Raw genomic sequence first — 21,035 nt, forward strand, 5'->3', positions numbered from 1 at the left:
TTTTAAAGGGGGGCTATTGTTTTAGTATTTGGATATAAATGTGAGACCCAAAACAAATTTGTGACTGTTAGATCTAAAATGAAATTTTAAACCCAAGTTTAGATCCAAATCAATCATTTCAAACTCAAAATAAAAAATCGAGTTCAAAACGACAAGGTCTCGTGCTATAAGCACGCGCACATACCTCTCCCCCTTTTATGCTTCGTTATTGCACCAAAATATGTTTTTGAAAGCCTAAAACGAAGCCAACCCTCTTTTATAACGAAAAAGTAAGTTTTCTACATATTTTAAGTAAAGATGGGGCTTTATGGTGATTTTATGTTATTTTATTCACTTTAATTTCATTTTATATAAATTTGAAAAAAAAGGAAGAAGAGAAGTGTGCCCCGGCATGCAAACGCACGAGCGCGCTATCGCGCATGAGCACTCTCGCGAGCGAGCGCAGCGCGTAAGTGCCTATGCGAGCGTGCCAAGGCCTCCATTTTGATGAAAAACCGCGCCTTGGGGGGCAATTTTTTATCTTTTTGTGTGGGCAATAGCCCTGCCCACACCCCCAAATGGGTGTTTACAGGGCTAATGGTCAATCCCACTTACTCAAAACCTATTTTCCTTAAAAAAAATGAAAATAATTCAAAAATAGGTTGAAATTAAAAAAAAAGCAAATTTTTAGTTTTGGCTCTAAAACTCTCTATAAATACCCCCACAATCCCCCCTCTTGGGCAAGAGTTGGCCATTGGGAGAAACTCTAGTGTATTATGACTTAGAGTTTCTCTTGAGCTCTTTCTCTCTCCCTCTTCCTCTTTCCATTTCTCTCCAACTTGGAGCAAACTACAACTCTTCAAGGGACCACCAAAGATCTCTTGGAGGACTCATCTTCATCATCTTCGAGCTTCATTCAAGATGAGTTTAAGATTATTTCAAGCATAGTTGTTTATTTTCCATAAGTTATTCATACTAGAGGTATGCAATCAATATCTCACCTCTTTCTTTCTTCATTTTTCTCTCTTCTTCATCTCTCCATGTCCAAAGGAGATAACACTCAATCTCTATTTTAGAGACAAGAGGCTATGCTCAAGTGTACCGTGAGCATGGAAAGATGAGATGGTGTTTCATTTTATGATTAAATCATTATCCCTCTCATTTCTTTCATATTTTCTTTCCTCTTTTCTTCTTCTTCCCATGGTCAAAGGAGATAGCTCTCACTCTCTATTTTAAAGTCAAGAGGCTATGCTTGAATGCACCGGGAGCATGAAAAGATGAGATTATATTTTCTTTTTATGATTGAATCATGTTATCTCATTTCTTGAATACATTCTTGTTGTTCTTTTACTTCATTCTATTTTTCTCTCTTTTTCATTTTTCCATGGTCATAAGAGATAGCTCTCAACTCTATTTTAGAGTCAAGAGGCTATGCTCAAGTGCATCGAGAACATGAGAAAATAAAATAATATTTCATTTCACAGTTGAATCATGTTCTATTTATTTCCTTGAATATTGTTTATATATTATCAATACGTAGTTGCTTGATTTTTCATTTATATTTTGCTTCTCTCATTTTCTATCTTCTTCACTTTCCCATGGCCATATGAGATAACTCAATTTTTATTTAGAGTCAAGAGGCTATGCTCGAGTGCACCGAGAACATGAGAAGATAAGATTTCATTCCATAGTTGAATCATGCTCTCTTGCTTTTCTTAAATATTGTTTTCATATTATCCATGCATAGTTATTTGATTTTTTTTATATATATGGGAATGCACGGCAGGAATGAGAGTATGGTTTATGGTTCTTTTTTATTCATGCGTTTTTGAGCTTGAGGCTTGTCCAACCCAGGAAAAACCCTCACAAACATGTACATGTTAATATGCATTTGCATGTCATTTTGCATTAGTTTTCTTTTAATCATCCCATTAGGAACCCTAATGAGCAACCTATCATATGGTTTGAGTTTCTTCCATACCTAACGGTGGAAGAAACATATTCTCTTGCAACCAATGAAATAACTATGTTTTATGTTTATGCTTTCCAAAATATTTTCAAAAGAATTTCTAATATGGCTTTGAAGACTTAGCTTAGACTCTTGCATGAGTCCAAGCTCCCCTCTGGCCTATATCAAACTTGAAGTCGGATGTTTTAACTTATCTTTAATCTCATGAAGACATACATGTATATACATGTTATATACATATGTGTGCACATGATGATTTTTATCATTCTCTCTTTATATTTACATATTTCATTTTATAAATTTTCGTATCAACATGAATGTATATATATATATATATATATATATATATATATATATATATATATATATATATATATATATTACAAGCTTCCATATATGTGTATATGTGATGGTATATACACATGTATGTATGTGCATCTTCTCTATCTCTTTCTCTTTTTTTTTTTTTTTGAAAGTTTCATTTTCTTTCTCTACTTAAATTCAAACCTCATAAACTTATATATATGTATCTATACATATTAGATATACATATATTTACATATGTATGTATATATGAATGTATATCTCTCTTTCTTTAAAATCTTTGATTTTGTGATTTTCAAGACCCCACTCCCTCTCTCATTCTCTATATTTTCTTAGGATCAAGTATTTCATCTTTTGCATTCTTTTGGACATTTTTTTTCTCCAAGATCATTTTCATTTACCGACTTCACTAAGACCACAACTCAAGTAATGACTCAATATTGAATTCATGTTTGATGGTCTACAATCTCAATCCAATTTCAAAAAACTTTTCTTTCTTTCTAAAAAATATTTTTGTTAACTATAAAACAAAAATCTTAGATATATGTTATGGTAGGAACGTATTTAGATGTATGTTGTGGTATGAATGTTTTGTTTTCCTTCAATCATATAGGATCAATGCATCCATGCATTCATCTCCACTTAATATCACAAATGAGCACAATCACATCCCTAAAAGAACTTAAGCAAGATGAGAGATGGAGCTTTAGCTAAGTGGTAACCGAATTAGAACAAAACCTCAAACCTACTTAAAGTTTTAAGAGAACACTAAAGTGATTCCCAAAATATTTCCCAAGCTTTGCAAATGACATTTACAAAGATTTCCCAACTCTAGTTTTCCTCAAAATGTTTCACATTCTCAAACAATTCTTCAAGAACATTTTCAAAAGGTTTGAAACATCAAGCTTCCAATATTCTTCTACACCGCATATAGTTTAAGCCAAAATAAAATGCATCAATAATAAACATAGCCCTTAAATTAATTACCTCTGATAAAGGTGCCGAGAACGGTTAATCCTCGTACCGACTAACGAGTCTCTTTCTCTCTCATTTTCAAAACAAAACTCTTTTTTTTGGAGCACTTCAAAAATCAAAACCAAATACCAAAAATTTTGGAGATGCTAACAATAGTCCAACCCATAGTTGGCAAACCTGTGACTTGGACTCAGATCGGCAGATGACCAGGTCACTGGGTCAGCGAGTTGACTCGTTGACTTGTCGAATTTTAAAATAACCTAAATCAAGCGAGTAGGATCGAGCAAGGAGCCAGTCGGGCCGAGTCAGGGGCGAGCTGAACCAACATTGACTCGTGGCCAAGTTTTCTAACAACCAAGCTGACTTGGGTGATTTGCGAGCCAACTCAGTAAGTCAGGCAACTATGGTCCAACCCGCTCTCATGACCCCAAGGGGTTGTAGCGCAATGAGCAGCAATGTGGTCTACCTCGTAAAGAGACCTGTGTTTAAATTCTCGAATGGTCATTGTCACGCCTTAGTATGCTCTTTCTTTGGACTATAATAGGTTTGTGTGCTTTGTGAACATGGAGGGCATAGGGAGAGGCTGTGGCCTCTCTTAGAGGTCGTTTGATGGGCACAAGACACACAGAACAGGACATGCGTGTTCTGTATAATTGATTTTGTTATCAAACGCTGTCCACGGTACACGATGGACAGAACGGACAATTAGACAGGGGTATAAATTTAACCCCTGTTCTTCGCTGTTCCGAGCTAACCCTCGGAACAGCGTGCCCTGCTCACCCCCGAGCGCATCCCTCCCGAGCGTCCCCCGAGTTTTCCCCTTTCTCCTCCGCCGACTCCCGAGTTTTCCCCCATTCTCTGCATCCGACTCTCCCTCTTCTCTTTGAGTCTCCCCTTTCCACTGCTTTACATGTCTCCCTTTCCACAGCTCTACGCCTTCCTCCCCTGCTTTACGACTTCATCTCGAGCGATCACCTCATTTCTGCAAGTCCATAGTTGGGTGAACAACTTTTTTCAGGTGATTTTTCTCCCGTTCTCTTGTTTTCTCTCTCGCTCGCTCATTCTTGTCTCTGATTTGCAGTTGATTTACAGTAACTAGGGTTGCCCCGTAGGCCCTTCTTGCCTGCGGAAAGGAATTTTTTAAGTTATGTGCATCGAAAACATTTTTTGTGGCTGCGTATCCCTGTCTTTGTCTTTTTGTCTTCCTCTCGTTTTCTATCTTTCTCTGTCTTCCTTTCTGAAACACCCGAAAGGTCGCCCACAAGGTTGTTGATCGGCTTTGCCTTTCCTCTTTGCAGGTGTCTTCCGCACTTCCTCGCAATTTCGAATCTGTGGAATCCCGTTGCTGAGGAAGAGGTAAATGCGTTTCCCCTCTTTGCTTGCCCGTCTTCTCTCTTTCAACGGCTGAAATCTTATTTGAAATGTAATTTATCTATGTGTGTGGTTATGTTTCATGAATGCCCCTCTATGGGGAAAAAGAAAGCAGACAAAAGTAAACCTCTAACTTTCAGCTGATTTTGATGGGAACCTTCGAGCGCTATTTTGTTCTAATCTTTTTTATTCGACTTAAGGCTTCTCAAGACGAGAAGCGTATGAATATCATGGCGAAGGCTTTTGCAGAAAACGTTGCTCCAGTTAGAACAGAAAAATGCTACGTATCTTTCCATTTTGAATCTGTTATGTTTAACATGCATGGAAACTTACCTGAAGTTGTGGATATTTGTAGATGCAATTGAAAAGCTTTTTTGTGATAAATTTTAGTGCATTTGAAGGTATTAATACCAATCAAAAGGTTCTTTCTGCAGCCTATCGCAATCTGTCCTTTATTAAGTTGCTATTGAGCTTTCTTCTTGCGCTTCAAAGAATTGATATACTGTAAAGGCTTTTCATGCATTTTGAATCGCTTATTTTACATGTTCTGCCTGCTGTTCCTTCTGTTCATATCTTTGTAGTCCAAGCTTTGGTTTCCTCGCATCTTTGTTGTGCAATTTTTCATCGTATGCCCAATTTGCCAGATTTAAAGCACTTGACTTGGCTTGAGATTCTTTGTTCTTCAGAAAATCTGTGCCATTTTTCTTATCAAATTTGATTGCCTTCAAAGAATTTGTAGCCTCAGCTAGGCTATTTATAGCCAAGTCAGAATATTTGACCTCTCTCTACCATCTTTCATCTAACCTTCTCATCTCTTTCTCTCTCCCTCCCTTTCTTCTGCTCATCAAAGAGATGGCACTCTTGGGAGAGTTCATTACATGGGTCATGAAAGGCATGGAGTTTGGGAGAGAGAGACTCCTTATATCTGTCTCTCTCTTCTCCAAATCTGCTATTAGTCTGTCTTGATCTGCCAAAGGTTTCGCTCTCATCTTTCTGATGCAGATCAAGGGGAGTCTTTGGTGGGAATGAAGCAGACCGGCAAGTCAAAAACGGGCATGGGGGACTTACTAATGGTCTTCTCCAGTTTCCACTGCTATTAGATTAGGACCAAGAACTGCAAGAAATAAGGAAGCATTGATGATCATGCGTCGGAAATGATCTTGTCCTTTGACGACAACACATCCTCTCTCTCTCTCTCTCTCTCTCTCTCTCTCTCTATATATATATATATATATATATATATATATATATATATATATATATTTCATTTCATGTCCTCAACCAGCGTAGACATATGGTTTTATTTGCATCTTTTTCAACAGTGGGGCTGCTATATATATGGTGACAACTTGACAGTGATTTTTTTGAGACCACCATTCCTCATCACTGCATTAGTATGATGGTGAACCACTGCATTAGTTCCTCATATTCATTTTTGGTGAACCACTGCATTAGTTCCTCATATTCATTTTCTTAATCTGCCTCACTTGTGATTCAGCTGTAGTATAGGTAATAAAAAGATTGTCTTCCAGAAATTTGAATTTCATTAAAAGTTTTATTACTATCATGTAGTGCCATGTAGAAGGAAATGCTCAAAGTTTTGTACAAATATTATAATGTAGTTTGTACTGCTTGCAAATATTTCATCATTCGATCTTCCTCCATGTTTTTTATCATATATGATATTCGCACAATAAGTCAATTGTTTAAACGTATTTCATATAACTAAATTGCTTGATCTTATTGTACTTCTATTTGTTAAACTTAGATGAGTAGTCACCATGACAAACTACAGTGGGAAGAAGATCAAGTGCAGTTTTTGTTTGACATGATGTCATTGTTTTAATTATATTTGGTTATTTTAATATTTTATGATGATAATCTAATTATTTGTTTTGTCTTTTAAATTTCTAAAATGCAGGAACCAGACGGTGATGCATCTTCTAAAGTATCACATGGATTTGATGAGAAGAGTAGTGTGCAGGACAGAATCTAGCAAGTTGTCATAGTTGTTTTTGTTTTATGACTTAGAACAATTGAATATTTTAAACAATTTGTACGGGACCATGGTGTTTTAACATGTTAATACTTGTTAACATTGATAGAGAAAATTGTGAGATGTCCGTTTTTGTACTATGGCATTTAGGAAGAATGATTCATTTTATGTTTAATTGAAAGTCTTTTCTGCTTGAACTGTTAAGATATTTGAAGAGATGTCATGTTATGGCTAAGAGACCCGACAGATCTCTTTTTTTCCATCACATTCTTGTGAAAGTGTCAACTGTTCTTCCAATTTTTCATAAAAGCTTTGTCACAACTGTGGTTGTCATTCTAAACCGGTTCCTGTGTATTTGATTAAATATATTCTTTTACTCCTTACAAGAAGAGTTCATTTGAAATACTTTCAGAACCGAGGTGAATGGCGCACGCTCTTACAATATTTGAACATGTTCATTCCAATGTGATGTGAATGCATTTCCCTTTGTTCACTGGCGTTTTGTATTGCTTTCTGATAAAAGGCTTTTAAGTTTTTTGTTCCTAAACAATGGAAGACACAAACATCGGATAGAACAGATAGATCAGACAAGACGAAAACAAACGTCAGACATGACAGACAGAATAGACATAACAGACACACACGAAACAAACACTGGACATGAAGAACATAGTGTTTTGTTCCTAAAATCATCAAACGGTGGACAAGGAATACTATTGTCCATAAGGACAGGACAATGGTGTAATGGACAGGACGTCTTGTCTGTCCTGTTCCAGTGGACAACAATCAAACGACCTCTTAGGAGTGATAAAATAAACCGCTCACCTTTAAATAAAACACAGGTCTCTTACTTTCTCTTTTTGCATTTGGGTTAAATATCCACAATTAAAAGTAAAACCCCAAAACCTTACTCGGATCGGGCTCAAGAGATTATCATAACAATCGTGTCCATGTTATACCCGCAGACCCGGTTATTTTGGCGGGATCAGTCTCCTTCGCTTTCCGTCTCTTTGAACTCTTCCATTGACTGGTAGTTGGAGTTCCATCTTCTTACCGGTCATGGGAACTGCATTCTCCGACGATATCATTCCGCTCGTCCCCGCCTTAAATGGATCGTACCCATGGCTGAAGCCGCCGGACTTCCTTCTCCTCCTCGGCAGAGAGGCGGTGATGAACTCATTCACGCAGATCATTATGATCCTGCAACGACAAGCCCAGATATCCCCACATTGGAAACGGACTCTCCCGGGAAGGTTATCCGATCATGTCAGAGCGAGGACGACTCTCCACATTGTTCCCCATCTTCTTCTCCCGATATATTGTCGGGAGGATCTCCTGCGAGATCGATGGAGGTGGAGGAGAATGTAATCCTCATTCCGACCACAATCTATGAGGACAAGCGCGAGGATGAAGGGAAATTGGGAATAGAAACCCTCGATCTGGGGGAGATGCCGGAAGAGGTCTCGAGGGAGTTGTCCTCGATCGATCCTCCAGGAATGGAGGATTCAGATGGCGAGATAGCTGAGAATGAGATGTCGTCGAGGAAGGAAACCGATCGCCCCCGCGAGATCGAGGGGGCCATTGAGGAGGGACAAGAAGGATCAAGGCAGAAGCAGGAATTCGAGGCGAGAATGGAGGAAGTACTCGAGAGGGAGAGAAATCTCGGGGAGAGGCTAGCGGCCGCTGACATTCGGATTCTCGAATTAGAGAAGGAAAGGGACAGTCGGAAGTATGTGCTGGCAGAGCTCTCCATTTCGGTTCGGCGGGCGTGCGATGTGGTTGATGGCATTCTCAAGAAACTCCCCGTGGAAAGCTCTGGAGTAATCCAGGAGAGCGGTGATGGGAACAATGGAGATCTGAACTTGGATACCGAAACGAGGGATCTGGTCGGCAGCATTAAATCTTTGAACGGTCTTGTGACGGCTGCAGAAACCGCCTTTATGGAGTATGAAGAGAAGAATAGAAAGGAGAAGAAGGAATTGGAGAATAGCGTGGTGAGCCTAACAGAGGAAGCGAGGGATATAGGGGTTCTGCTCAAAGTAGCATTGGCGGAGAAGGAGGCCGCCGAGAGGTCTCTGAATAAATTGAAAGGAGGCGGAGGCGAGCAGAAAAGAGTGGCCATATTGCAGATAGCGGAGCGGGGTTTGCAGAGGGTGGGGTTTGGATTTATGATGGGTTCGGGTGCGAGTGAGGCAGACAGCAACGGGGTCGTGAGCTCTGGCACCAAAGTAGAGGGGAATGAGTCTGAAGAAGAAGTCGTTAGTCTGGTAAACTGTCTTCCTTCTTATGAACTCCATCGTCTAGCAGTGTGAGACGGTGGAGTTAATAGTATCTAATTTTCTGGAACATAGGTATCATTTGCCTTTGTCGTAATATTGCTGTCAGCAGGGAAACGGTTTCAGGATTAGTAGTATATATATCTCATGAATCCATCCTAAATGACGGACACCGTAGTACTAAACAAAGAGCACAGTTCAGCATGAGCTTTAACGAACTATTCAGTGTATTGGACTTGTTCTTCGAAGAAGTTATTGTCCATTCAATAACTGGCTACCTATATATTTCAGGCATCCACTATTGAAAATATGATGAAAAATCTGCGGCTTGAGATATCTGAACTGCGAAAATCTTTGGACGAATCAAGGTAATCTTTCTGCCCTTTGTTGCCTCATCTATTTAACTGCATAGATGCAATCCTTGTGTCATCCATCTCCACTTTGGTTGGTCGTGGTTGTGTTCTGTAGTTGATATTTAAAGTTTAAACTGTGAATTTGTGCTGCCGAAGGCTGACGTGGTGCAGACTATTTTGAGAGTCTTAATGTTGATAATGCTGTCAAAAGTCATTTTTCCTTCCTCGTCATCTTCAGAGCAAGTTTTAGTGACGAGGGTGAGGCCCAACCACCGAGCCTTATAGCAACACCATAGGAAAGCTCCGGCATCCAAGTCGCGGGGTTGGAATTTAATGGAGGGCCTTCGCTCTCCTCTCTTACCACCACTCATCGGGTGTCGTGGTCAAATATAATGAATAATTTATTGAAAGTTGAACTTTGCTCTTGGTTTCAATGTTTATTGAACCAGTACTGATTTAGTTGTAAATTGGTAATTGTAAGCTATCTGCTCTAATATAGTCAATGACAGTTTTATCAATTTGGTTTCTTCCACTGGTTTCTTGTTAGCATCTCTGAGGAGGATGTAGACTTGAAGTCCACCAGCGTTTTTTTTTGCAATCAGTAGCTTATGTCGATCACGTTTCAGTAGACAGATAAGTGATCTTACATTCCTGGAAATTATGGATAATAAAGGGGATTGATCCATTTAGTTTTGCAAAGATTATATTGGTCATTTATCCTTTTCTCTGTTTCGCTGGTTTCGGTCTTCATATTCAAATGCCAGCATTGTTTCGTCTGATGCTGTCTCCATAAAAAATTTTTGATGCTAGAGTTTTCTATCTCTTCCACCATCTTTTATATCAACGCCACAAACTGATAAGCTTGACGGACGGTGCAATGCAAATAGTTCCTCGATGTTACTTACCATCATTGGACCTTAATGATAACTTATCTTGAAGGCTTGGATTGGAGCTTTCTTGCTCAGGTTTTCTATTCAACATGACATTGTACTCTTTCTTGTGCCAATATCACACCATCAATATTCTTAAGGTTGTGGAGATATTTTCTGGATACCTGTGATAGTATTTTGTTGTCGTAGCATCTTATTCAATTCTCTGTTCTGTTATTTGCCAGGGCAGACAATGAGCGTTTGCAGCAACTAACAGAGAAGCAAGCCCAAAAATTATCCGAGAATCATCTGTACATAAAGGACTTGGAAGAAAGAGAAAACGTGTTAACTCAAAATGTAATGTTATGATACTGTAGTTACTGCACATTGTTGGCTGCGTTCGTTTCTCATGATGGTTTTCATTATTTCTGTCCTTAGGTTTTTGTTTCTCGTGTTGTTTTTCATGATTTATATCCTTTTTTGAAGGTTGAGGAACTCATGATGGAAATAACGGAGGTTGAAGAAGATGTCGTTAGATGGAGAGAAGCTTGCGAATTGGAGGTGGAGGCAGGGAAAAGTGTCATTCAACAATATGACAAAGAGGTAAAAGTTAAAGCACATATAGTGGTGGGCCTCCTCCTTATTTGACCATCACCAAATGAATTTGTTCATGTGAATGTATAGGGAGAGTATTGTTCCTTGTGTTTGTTCATCTCGTAAGTAAATAAACCTAATTGTATAATATCCTCTCCTCACTGAAATGAACCTAGTCGTTGAATAGGCACTTTTTTTTTTTCGAATTGTACGAATCTAAATAAAAAATTTAGGTGGTTTTGTAATGAATGGTAGGAGAGGCAGTAGTGCTCTGGTATTGAGAATCTGATAAGAATGAGTCGGTTGGACTTGGAAATTTTTTCTTTTCCGCAGACTGCTACTCTCAAGGAAGAACTGGAAACGACTAGGGCCTCACTGGATTTGGCAAACAACAAACTGAAGCTGAAGGAAGAGCTAGCCTTTACCGCGATGGCAGCACAAGAGGCTGCAGAGAAATCTCTCCGGCTAGCAGATACTCGTTCCGCAATTCTCCATGAGCGAATCGAGGAGTTGACAAAGCAGCTGGAGGCTGTGGAGAGCAGGGGGGATCACAGCTTGCGTAGGAGAATCAGACACGTGTGCTGGCCATGGGAAGTGCTCAAAGCAGCCCCTGGAGTTTCACGAAGGAGGCCAAGCCGGAGAAGGTTGTCAGACATGGAGGGGTTGTTGCACTATCCCGCGTAATGTACAGCGTTCGTTAGGTAATCCAATGCTTCCTTTTTATGCATCATTTCTTACTTCCTGTGTAGTTTACATTTTGACATTTTTGGATGTCGCATATGGTGTACATTTATTTTTATAAGTAAGCTTCCCATTGTTAATATCTTGATAATTTGGCCATTGGGCTTGCTTGAATAAGTAGTAGTGCTATAATAGATGTTGTCCATATTCTGAGAATAGTAGAAGGTTCTTGACAATTGATCGCATTGATCGATTTGCTGTAATGACGAGAGTTGGTGTACCTGTTGCTGGTTATTTTCTTTTATCTGCGACCAAGAAAAGTTTGTGAAACAAGAAAAACTTTGTTGCCAATGCCAAACATAGTTTGGGCTTCAATCATGTGTTTTCATCAGCCAAGGCTTGGTCTCAAGCGCAATAATGCTCCTTTTTTGAAGTCAGTCAAACGGGACCGTGCTACTTTACCTCCTGGCCTGGACCCGCGGGAGCTTCAGCAGCAAAATTTGTACATTGTTCCTTGATCGGAGGTGATCTGCTTGCCCCTGCTTTGCGTTTGGGTTAAGGAAAGATGCGCACAAAAATTTATTCGAGATCCGTCACAAAAGTGTGGTGATCAGAAGTACTTATTTTACATTATCATAATTCATTGCCTTTCCGGAGAAAATATACAGAACCCTCCTTGTATATTTCTGAGAGGAAGTGCTTATATATGTTTTGTTTTCCTGTAAGCTTATAAATGTAAACTATTCTATTTCTTTTGGATTTGGTTCGGATCCACCCTTTACTGAATTTGACTTTGCACAAGAAAGGAAAGGGCCATGGGTTTTGCTACAACTTGGATTTGGATATCATTTTTCTAAAACCAAATTCAGATTCAAGTAGCATATGATCCTACATTTTGTTGGTTCCAATCTTTTTTGGTTTCCAGTTGGATATTTTACTGGGATTGGTTATGAAACCGCACATCAAATTTGAACCCAATTAGTAATTGGATTTGGACTCTGCACATATCTGTTTAGACGGGCTCATAATTTCAGTAGTAAAGGGGTGTTTGATTAACTCAGAATTCAAATTCATGGATCTAATGTGCCATACTTTTACTGTTATAGCAACTAATCTACAGTAAAATTCACAGTTCATTCAACTATGGTTTTTTAGTTCTGACCTAAAATCTGCAGTTGAAATTCATCGCTTACAGAAAAGGTCTGATTTAAGATTAGAAGGGGAAGGTTCTGATCTTAAAATCCATAGATGTTAAATTCCTGATGATTTAGAAAAGGGCAATCAAGCGCCCCCTAGGTCCATTTAAATGCCTACCAGTAGCTCACATTTGGCCAGCCAATTTGGATCCGATTTTGCCATAACTAGACTTAGTCGTTGATTGGATATTTTCTAATTGTATCCCAAATTGGATACAAATTTGAATATAAAAAAGTATAAATCAGAATTCGAGCTCTTATGTATAATTAAGTTACGGTGCCCATCAGGATCTTGCGTGTGTTCAACTGTAAGATATTATATTGAATTTGAATTCGATTACTAATTGGGTCGGGAATTTTTATTGAATCCAACCAAAGAGAATTGGATTCGGTTTGTATGTCGGGTAATATCCGCACAGTGGACATCCCTTGGCGCATGGTATGTTTCGTAGTTTTATGTTGTGCCTTTTCTCGCGCATCGTTCCTTACCTATAAATACATCATGCGCGGTGTTTAGATGGGAAGGAGTCGTTCTTCGAGTCATATACTCGTAAGAGAGAGAGAGAGAGAGAGAGAGGAAATTGTACCTGTTCGGAGTAGCCTGTAACTCTGTAGTTCTTCTCCGAGCAACACAAGCAGGAGACTGCAGAAGTGGATGAAGCTAACGCTCAACAAAGCGTGCGATCTCAACTCCATTTCCGTTCTCCCTCCACAAGCAAGGTAAATCTGAGGCCTTATTTTCGTATATAGATGTTTTGGCTTTTCCCTTGCCTTGCGAACTCACAAAAGATCGAGCAGTTTCGCAAGGAAACCTGCAAATTCAATCTTTCGCACTTTTAATTAAAACTCCGCTTCCCGTGGAACAATGAGAAGAGAATTAGATATCGTACTTTGATCTAGTGCAATGGGCCCGATCCTGGTCCAGTCCGATCTGTAAACGGAAGGTGCAGATCGTCCTCAAGAAAGGATGTTTTAAGTGTATCCATGACTTACTCGGATGGTTTTCCTGCTGTTTGGACTCGAGCAGACGCGGAAATGCCGTGCAGATGGGATCCGAGTCGTCGATCTTCGCGAAGAGCCAAGCATCGTCGTCCCGGTTCGGGAATTCAATCGTCCCGCCGGCGATGTCGCAGTCGCAGCAATCTTTCTCTCAGGGACTGCCGCTCTCTCAACTCTCTCAGAGTTCTCTGGACGAGCTAACGGTGACGAACGAACAGGTAAGGGAAAATAGGGCGTCCTTTTCTTTTCTTTGTTTCTACGAAACGAGCTAAGGGTGACAAACGAACAGGTAAGGGGAGATACGGCGTCCTTTTCTTGTCTTAGTTTCTATGAAACGAGTTTTAGATATTTTAATCCATCATTGCTGAAACAAAATTATCTGGATGCATGCTTATTTTCCCGATTTCTTGTCAGTTTCTACTTTTCCAGTGTGGAAACTTGACACGAATAAATGAAAAATCGGTTTTCGTTTTTTATTATTGCATTTCATGTTGAATCACGTTTTCCTAATAGAAAATTTTGTTTACGGCCGCCGACTTCTTCCCCAGTAAGCAAATACTTATCCGGCGCTTGATTTTTTCCCGATCGACAAATGAAAAGCAGAATCATATTGAATTCTACAATTTCGAGAAAGACACATTAACAGAAGCTCATTTTAGAGCTTCTAATCTCCTTCCTATGTTCAAGCGTATTTCTCTTTTCAAACATTTCTCCGTACTTTTTTGTCCTTTGTAATCCCTGTCAACTTTTAAGCGTTCTGCAGCTTCTTCTACTCCATACTATACGGAATAAAACAAAATAAACCTTTTTCACATGTGGTCCCTCTTTTAAGAAAACAGAAGAAAGAACAAGATTGCAGTTTCTTTCGTAATTAAGGCCATAACAGAAGGGAGGATAATCTAAAGCAATAATCATAAAGGAATAATCTAAACGAAAAAGGATTGACTCGAGTGAATGCCGTGTTTAATTTGCAGTTCATACGAAAGACACGGTGGCCCAAATAAGTATCAGGATCACTTCCTGCACTCATGTTATATCATTTAATTGAACATGTGCATTTGAGGAACGAGCGCTAATGACATTTTCTCTGTCAAAAAAAAAAAAAAAGTTTCCCGCAAAGTGTGTCTCCCATTGACAACTTCGCTCTCTGGCTTGGTTCAGGAGACCTAATCCATTGATGATGCAAGAGTAGGCTTCTGTCCGGTTTGGGGTTAGCTTGCTTAGGTCCCGCTGAGGCTTTCTTCACAAATGAGCTATCCTTTTTATGTCGTTGATCCAAAAATGAACTGTGACGTTCATGCTGAACCGAAGCGAAACTTTAAAGAGCTCGAGTTTGACTTTAGTTGGCACAAGTTAAATGGTTAGGGTCTATGGAGTTTTGCGGTCTGATTTTATCAGTGTACGTTGAATGTGGAAAAAAGATCAATTAGGTTAGAAATTAATTATTCGAACCCGCACTTTTGGCGTGAATGCCCTGGATTTGCTTCTGACTATATTTGATCTGTTCTGTCACTTAAATTTGTCACATCCGACATGTTAGTCTCTGTAGCACTCGATGTTCATGTGTAATTCTTCATCATGTTGGCTGGTCTTGCGCCTTTCCCACTGATCACGGTTGGCAATTTTCAGAGGCTCGGTTCGCAAGACAGGGAGAACTCGGTGAAGAGGGCGCCTAGCTTAGCCCCTGGATACGGTCTTGAAGAGGGTCAGTTGCAGTTGAGATCTTCAACCAACATGCTCAGAAGGTGGAACCCGCCGACGGCTTCTGATAACAGATGTATCGCACGTCACCTTTCCTATTCGTAAATCTTACTTCTTACGCTAGTGGCAACTGGCAATGCAATTGGTATTAGGCAAATAGAACCTGCTTCAATTCGGCCAATGTCTCTGCACCTCAAGTCGGAATTATCCGATCTGGAGACTAGCTCTCTTGATGTAGGAATGACGCGGTTTCTAGGAGCTAGTATTGGAGCTATAGCAAATAGAACTCTGGCTCATGAATTGGGACAAGCGCCAGTACGCGCATCGTCGATACTGAGCGTGGTTGAGGAATGGGTCGACTGGCCCAGGCCGGTTTTTGTAGGTTGGCCGACTGAACCACAACCAACCTAGCCTAAGACGCTGATCAAGGCCAAGGATGCCTGAAGCTCTTAGACAAAGTGGAAAGTTCACTCGTTATCTAACTGAATAGGCGTTGAGGAGTCAGATTTATTTTTCTACGCAAAATGGGAAGCTCACTTCTTGGAGGCCAGTGCTAGAAAGCAAATCTAAATGGATTATGGCCTAAAGGAGTCAGAGACTTATTCCACTTTGGTGCACTTGTTAATTTTGCACCCATCCAATTCAGTGAAGGCGGCTAACCATGCACTTGACATCCAACCAGAACCATTTGTCCAGGCCAATTCATCCAATAGTTGCTTTTCTTTATTTAGTTTTGATTCGGTATCAGCTGACCTGGGGGTTAGTCATACTATAGGGTAAAATTAACCAATGAAGGAAGGAAGGAGTTGTTTTCATTCAGCTTGTAGATATTTTAATATGATGTAAATGGCAATGCAGTCTCCGAGGAACTTGAACGCAGGCTGGGGATGATGGATACCACATTGCACAGGCTGGGAATGATTCTCGACTCTGTTCAGGGAGACGTCATGCAAATAAACAAGGCAGTGAAAGAGGTTTGCCTTGAGGGTGAGGATGTCGCTTTGCATTTAAGAGTTGACGGTATAGCAATTAAACAGTTCCAGTTCGGCCAAGAGCTGTGGAGACATTCTTTCTTTATAGAAAACATTAGTTTTTTTTATATAAAATGATAAAAATATTTTTCTTAAAAACAAAAAAATCCTTCATCAGCAAAAGGTGAAGTGTTTTTTTTTTGTCAGAGGTATTTTTTGTCAGTTTATATCAAAATGTTTTGCTGCTTCTAGGTGCGGACTTTTAAAAATTTCTCTTAAAAGTTGACTGCCCAATTGTGAACTTGTAAAAGTTTAACAATGATTTGTTATTTACCCAAATAGTATTATAGTAGACACTTTTTTGTAAATTTTTTCATGCTTTTATCTACAATTGGTACTTTTTTTCTGAAATTTTATATATTCTGAAGATATTTTTAGCAAGAGGAATATCTTAATCCCAGACTTTCCTTTCCAATGAAAACAATGACAACTTTTCTAATGAAAAGAGGGGAATATCTTCATGTGCAGTCGAGGTAGTGCGGCAGAAGATGATGGCCCAAGATAATGCTCTGCAGCTGGTGGTAAGAGTGTGAAGCTCTTCTTGTTTTGGCCTCGTGACTTTAATGAGCAACGTCTGCTGTCTATTCTACCTTAATTAGCAGTAGACTGTGGAACAATAACGCATCATTTGCATGACAGTGCATTCCTCCAGATCGACAAAAGAAAAAGGAAAAACAGAAACAGAAAACAGCAGAGTCCATCTTACAGTCATCCTGTAACATGGAAGAGCTACATAGGACGAACTTATACATAAAGCAGGTCCCTGAAGTAGCTGGAAAAAAAATTACATTAAAAAATAAAAAAAAATTAGTTGTTCAATGCATTTTTTTTACTTAGGTTCAGTTTGGCCCTACTCAAATTTGATGTTGGATTATTTGGTCCGTCCTTAAACGAAATTCTGGCTCCGCCCTATGTCATCTAGCAAATCTTTGATTAAGACCAACTTGGACAAGGTATCAGTTCAATATGATGGCTAATCCTGGGGAAATAATTATTCTTCGGCGTTTTTTAATGTGGGGGTGATGCAAGGAGCGCTGTCTAGGGTGGCCGGATCCCACCTCATTCTTTGTCATCATACCTTGCACTAGTGAGCATTGAAAAGATTTATGCTTACACATTGAACCAATTAAATGCAACGCTCCATGGATTCTTCAGGGTCCACTTCATAGAAATCAAGTTTGAAACAATGTCCTTGATTTTTTTTTTTTTTTTGCTTTCTAATGGGTTGGATTCGCGATCATCGACATGAATGAGGTCAAAGTTCAATTGCAGGAAATACTTGGCATAATCTAGTATGAGTTTTGAACTTCAGCTTGCACGGATAACCCGTCCAAACAAAAGAAGGTTTAAAATCTCCAAACCCACCGAACCATCCACCATAGCTCCAATGATACCATTTTTTCTAGGTATTGACAAGTCTAAACTCCCTAAAATCATTCCTAATATCTCTATTATCAATAGACCGGATGAATTTCATTTGTTGTCTTCTCAATGAACCATGTTTCTTGATTTGGTCGAATAGCTCAAGGAAGAAGAAGCCATCAAGGCCAGCATAGATGGAACAATGAAGTCCATACCTGATGAACTACGGAAAGAAGCCAACCAACCTAAATTGCAAGAGATTGTCACCAAGCTCACATCGATGCCGGACTTCATTGAAGCTCGTTTCTACAAGCTCAAAGCTGAACTATGCTGCGCCTTCACTCAAGAAATTCAGGTACCGGCATCATGTTATGATACAGATTCATTGATAGTAGCCATTCCCTCAAAATTTCCTGTAATATATCCTGTGCTGGCTTTAATGTGGATTTAATAACTTGTTAGAAAGCCGTCTCCGTTGTTTAAAGTGTCCTTCTCTTTCCCATTTCAGGCAATCAAAGAAAAGAAAGAGATGCAATGCAGCAAGGAGCCTCCTCTGCTGAATGATCGTAGTGTGCTTCCTGCAAAAGTATCTTCACTGGTTTCCTTTTTTGAAATTACCACCGAAGTTTGTAGCCATAGCTCTTCTCTCTTTTCATACTCTACGGTGGGTTTAACAGAATGTGGCATATACTAACGCCAGCGGACGTAGAAGGCAACACCTACTCCAGCAAGGAAGGTATACTGCCACATTAGGGAATAGATTGCTCTACGAGTATTTTCCAAAAGTTTTGGGTCTTGTGTCCTGTTTCTATCAGGGAATTAAATGATGACCGGATACTTGTTCTTGCAGTGGAGAGTTGCATGGTTCTTTAACAAATGCAGCAACAAAGAACTTGAATTCGTCCAGGGTTGAGACTTGGACGAAGAAAGTTAAAGAGGAAGAACAACCATCCGCCCCCGGCTCGGTACGTCAAAATTCTGTAAATTTGCTACATTCTTTTGTCCATTAGGAAATACGACAATTCCCAAAAGCACCGCTCGCAGCCGGCTTGCATTTGCCTGTAGATTTGTGGAAGATGCTTTCAAGCTGTCTCAGTGGCTCCTTCTTTGATGCTAACTTGGCTATAAGATGGTAAATGATTGACCAGAAACCATGGCCTTGGCAGCAGTGGCGTGGCTGCCAACATTCTGACAAAAGACTCGCGGGTTACGGGGCTTTCGTTTGGAAGTTTTCACATTGTCGATAATAGAACTGTAGAACTACCACCCCTCCACCAACTTTTCCACCCTAATTATAGATGTTTTCTAAAAATATTTTACTATTTATCAGATTAGTCCTTTTTCCAAAGAACCGAGAGGGCGGCTGGATCGTCTGTCGCAAATGAGTCCAGTCCCCACGAGTCAGTGAAGGCCTGTAAAGGCAACGTTGACCTGGGCAAAGCCGAGATAACTTGGTTGGACCCATTCAATCCTGTTGGTCATCTCCAGGAGTATCTTGGTCCATCAAAGACACCACATTTCATACATCATGTTCCAGTTCTCCGGCCCAGAATCCGAATACATGATGATCATGTCAAGGCAAAGTTAACAAGCCTAATCCTTCGTTTGGTGATACAGGAGAAGGGAAAGTGGAACATTATCATCGACTCTGACGACGACCTGGAGACCGAATTCCCAAGCATGTTCAGAGGAGATGGAAATGGTAATGCTCAATTTCTGTTTTTAGAATTTACAAAGGAAAATGCCGAGAATGAAAACAGATATTCTCCCTTTTAGGTAGGTTGTGACTTGGGAGGCCAAATGGAAGGAAGTCTATAGTCCAATACTCGAAATGTGCATCCCTTACTGCTATTCTTTTAGATGACAAGGTTCCAGACTCTTAGACCACTCTTGAATTTCATGTTTGAGTGAGACCTTTATAAAAGCAATTGAGATTAGTCACCACTTATTTTATATCATCCACTAACTTAGACTACATATTTGGTCCTATGAGAATTGTGGTTATATTGTTCAGAGCACACCGACAACTAGATCTTGTGACTAGGCAACTTAATAAGGTAAAAGAGGTGCAACTTAGTCTCCTCTTGCTCTTTTAGAATTGAACGGCTACTCGTACGCAGTACATTCTAACTTCAAAGTGGACAAGCACAGGAAGATACTCCGTGGAGGAAGCTGACGAGGAGGCGCAGCGGATCCTGAGAAGGGCGCGGAGGAGAAAAAGGAAACATGAAAGCAAGGACTGGCACGAACGGGTGATATTATTATAATGACCTCAATATTGGATTTTTCTTCTGTGTGATGTCGGCATGGCCTTGTGGGGTCTTCGATAGCGTCCCCTGGTGTACGCGTACACCAGGAATTGTTATCTTGGCTGTCCATTTGCATACATGGATGGGGAAGCTAGTGGTGCATTCGGTGCACACCACTAGTTTTTGTAATCCGACGCTTGTTACTACATCTCAGCATCTTTGATCAGCTCCGCATGGCTCACAACCGATGGTTTCAAGCGCTCTGCGGTACTTTCTTTTTCTTCTTTCTCCACAAATTTCGTCCTCTACTTTTGGATATCAGGATGTATGTGTTCTTCATCATCTAAATCGATGTTGTGAACGCTGATATCCGACCCGTTTCTTCTTTTGATTGACAATATGAATCAGGCTGCACCGATCTGATACAAGTCGACATGATTCCTACTTTTGGGCCCACGTGGTAATGGGAACAGATTGTTACTATTTCTTGAATCCGTCCCAAATAACAATGTTTCATAAATCTATTCTCCATATTCATAAACTGTTACTATTGCCAACAACTCCTTAATTTTTTTAGTAAAAAACTAACTTGTCGTCGGCATCGAGATTCAAGCCGATTTTTCGATTCAGGTTCCGTATCGACCAAGATTTAGACCTCATGTTTGACCTCGCACTATTTCAGTGAGAGGCAACAACGTTGATGTAAATAACCTTGATGGTTAACTTTCGAATTAGTGAAGCACCAAGAAAAAGATAATAATGTTCTTTCTCCCTCTCTCTCTCACTCGTATATATTTGTATCCAAACCGACGTCATCGTATTGCGTTTTTGAATCAGATTAGCCAGCTGGCTGATTTGAGGAATCAAGTAAACCAAATAATTAGACTTGGGGTGCAAATCAGTAAAAAGTAACCCTACGATATGTTCAAGAAATCAACGGCAAAAAAAATCATAAAATAAAAAAAAAATTGAAACAGCAAACAGAAACTGAATAACTTGTGACAGTGGCAATGTGAAGTCAGCCAATGAATCGAATTGGTTGGCCCCTCGAAGTCAAATGACCCCATTCAAGCAAATTTGATTGCATTGATCCAAACCGCTCCGCTCGCA

At 39.8% G+C, this 21,035-nt stretch overlaps 2 protein-coding genes and 1 long non-coding RNA gene across 5 annotated transcripts; all 3 read left to right on the top strand.

The window, feature by feature from the left end:
• Window positions 1-4,091: 4,091 nt before the first annotated feature.
• LOC116266252 (uncharacterized) lies at window positions 4,092-6,609 on the top strand. The gene is made up of 3 exons (XR_004175304.2): window positions 4,092-4,265; window positions 4,546-4,603; window positions 6,540-6,609. It is a non-coding gene; the product is annotated as an uncharacterized LOC116266252 (long non-coding RNA).
• A 1,069-nt stretch (window positions 6,610-7,678) lies between these two features.
• LOC116266388 (uncharacterized protein At3g49055) lies at window positions 7,679-12,218 on the top strand. Of its 3 annotated transcripts, none has more exons than XM_031647585.2 (6): window positions 7,679-8,881; window positions 9,182-9,258; window positions 10,358-10,469; window positions 10,599-10,715; window positions 11,040-11,407; window positions 11,822-12,218. In XM_031647585.2, exons 1-5 carry the CDS (start codon window positions 7,736-7,738, stop codon window positions 11,388-11,390), a joined length of 1,803 nt encoding a protein of 600 aa, XP_031503445.1. In that variant the 5' UTR covers window positions 7,679-7,735; the 3' UTR covers window positions 11,391-11,407; window positions 11,822-12,218. The 3 variants fall into 3 exon arrangements, with proteins under 3 accessions (XP_031503445.1, XP_031503446.1, XP_031503444.1); XM_031647586.2 differs by having other exon boundaries at window positions 11,826-12,218; XM_031647584.2 differs by lacking the exon at window positions 11,822-12,218 and having other exon boundaries at window positions 11,040-11,632.
• Window positions 12,219-13,141: 923 nt separating this feature from the next.
• On the top strand, window positions 13,142-20,232 carry LOC116266183 (putative recombination initiation defects 3). The gene is made up of 11 exons (XM_031647296.2): window positions 13,142-13,303; window positions 13,611-13,800; window positions 15,212-15,359; window positions 16,142-16,270; window positions 16,783-16,835; window positions 17,837-18,031; window positions 18,185-18,262; window positions 18,354-18,412; window positions 18,527-18,641; window positions 19,294-19,378; window positions 19,828-20,232. Exons 1-11 carry the CDS (start codon window positions 13,239-13,241, stop codon window positions 19,941-19,943), a joined length of 1,233 nt encoding a protein of 410 aa, XP_031503156.1. The 5' UTR covers window positions 13,142-13,238; the 3' UTR covers window positions 19,944-20,232.
• The last annotated feature ends 803 nt before the right edge of the window (window positions 20,233-21,035 follow it).

This window comes from Nymphaea colorata, chromosome 12, assembly GCF_008831285.2.
Source record: "Nymphaea colorata isolate Beijing-Zhang1983 chromosome 12, ASM883128v2, whole genome shotgun sequence".
In the NCBI taxonomy this organism is placed as follows: Eukaryota; Viridiplantae; Streptophyta; class Magnoliopsida; order Nymphaeales; family Nymphaeaceae; genus Nymphaea; species Nymphaea colorata.

What these genes read in the sequence shown, in the direction of transcription:
- LOC116266388 (XM_031647585.2), top strand. Translation starts at nt 7,736, where the DNA reads ATGGCTGAAGCCGCCGGACTTCCTTCTCCTCCTCGGCAGAGAGGCGGT. An exon ending in AAGAAGAAGTCGTTAGTCTG is followed by an intron (nt 8,882 to 9,181) that starts GTAAACTGTCTT and finishes TATATATTTCAG; the next exon opens with GCATCCACTATTGAAAATAT. An exon ending in AAATCTTTGGACGAATCAAG is followed by an intron (nt 9,259 to 10,357) that starts GTAATCTTTCTG and finishes GTTATTTGCCAG; the next exon opens with GGCAGACAATGAGCGTTTGC.
- LOC116266183 (XM_031647296.2), top strand. Translation starts at nt 13,239, where the DNA reads ATGAAGCTAACGCTCAACAAAGCGTGCGATCTCAACTCCATTTCCGTT. An exon ending in GTAGTGTGCTTCCTGCAAAA is followed by an intron (nt 18,263 to 18,353) that starts GTATCTTCACTG and finishes TGGGTTTAACAG; the next exon opens with AATGTGGCATATACTAACGC. An exon ending in AACCATCCGCCCCCGGCTCG is followed by an intron (nt 18,642 to 19,293) that starts GTACGTCAAAAT and finishes TTGGTGATACAG; the next exon opens with GAGAAGGGAAAGTGGAACAT.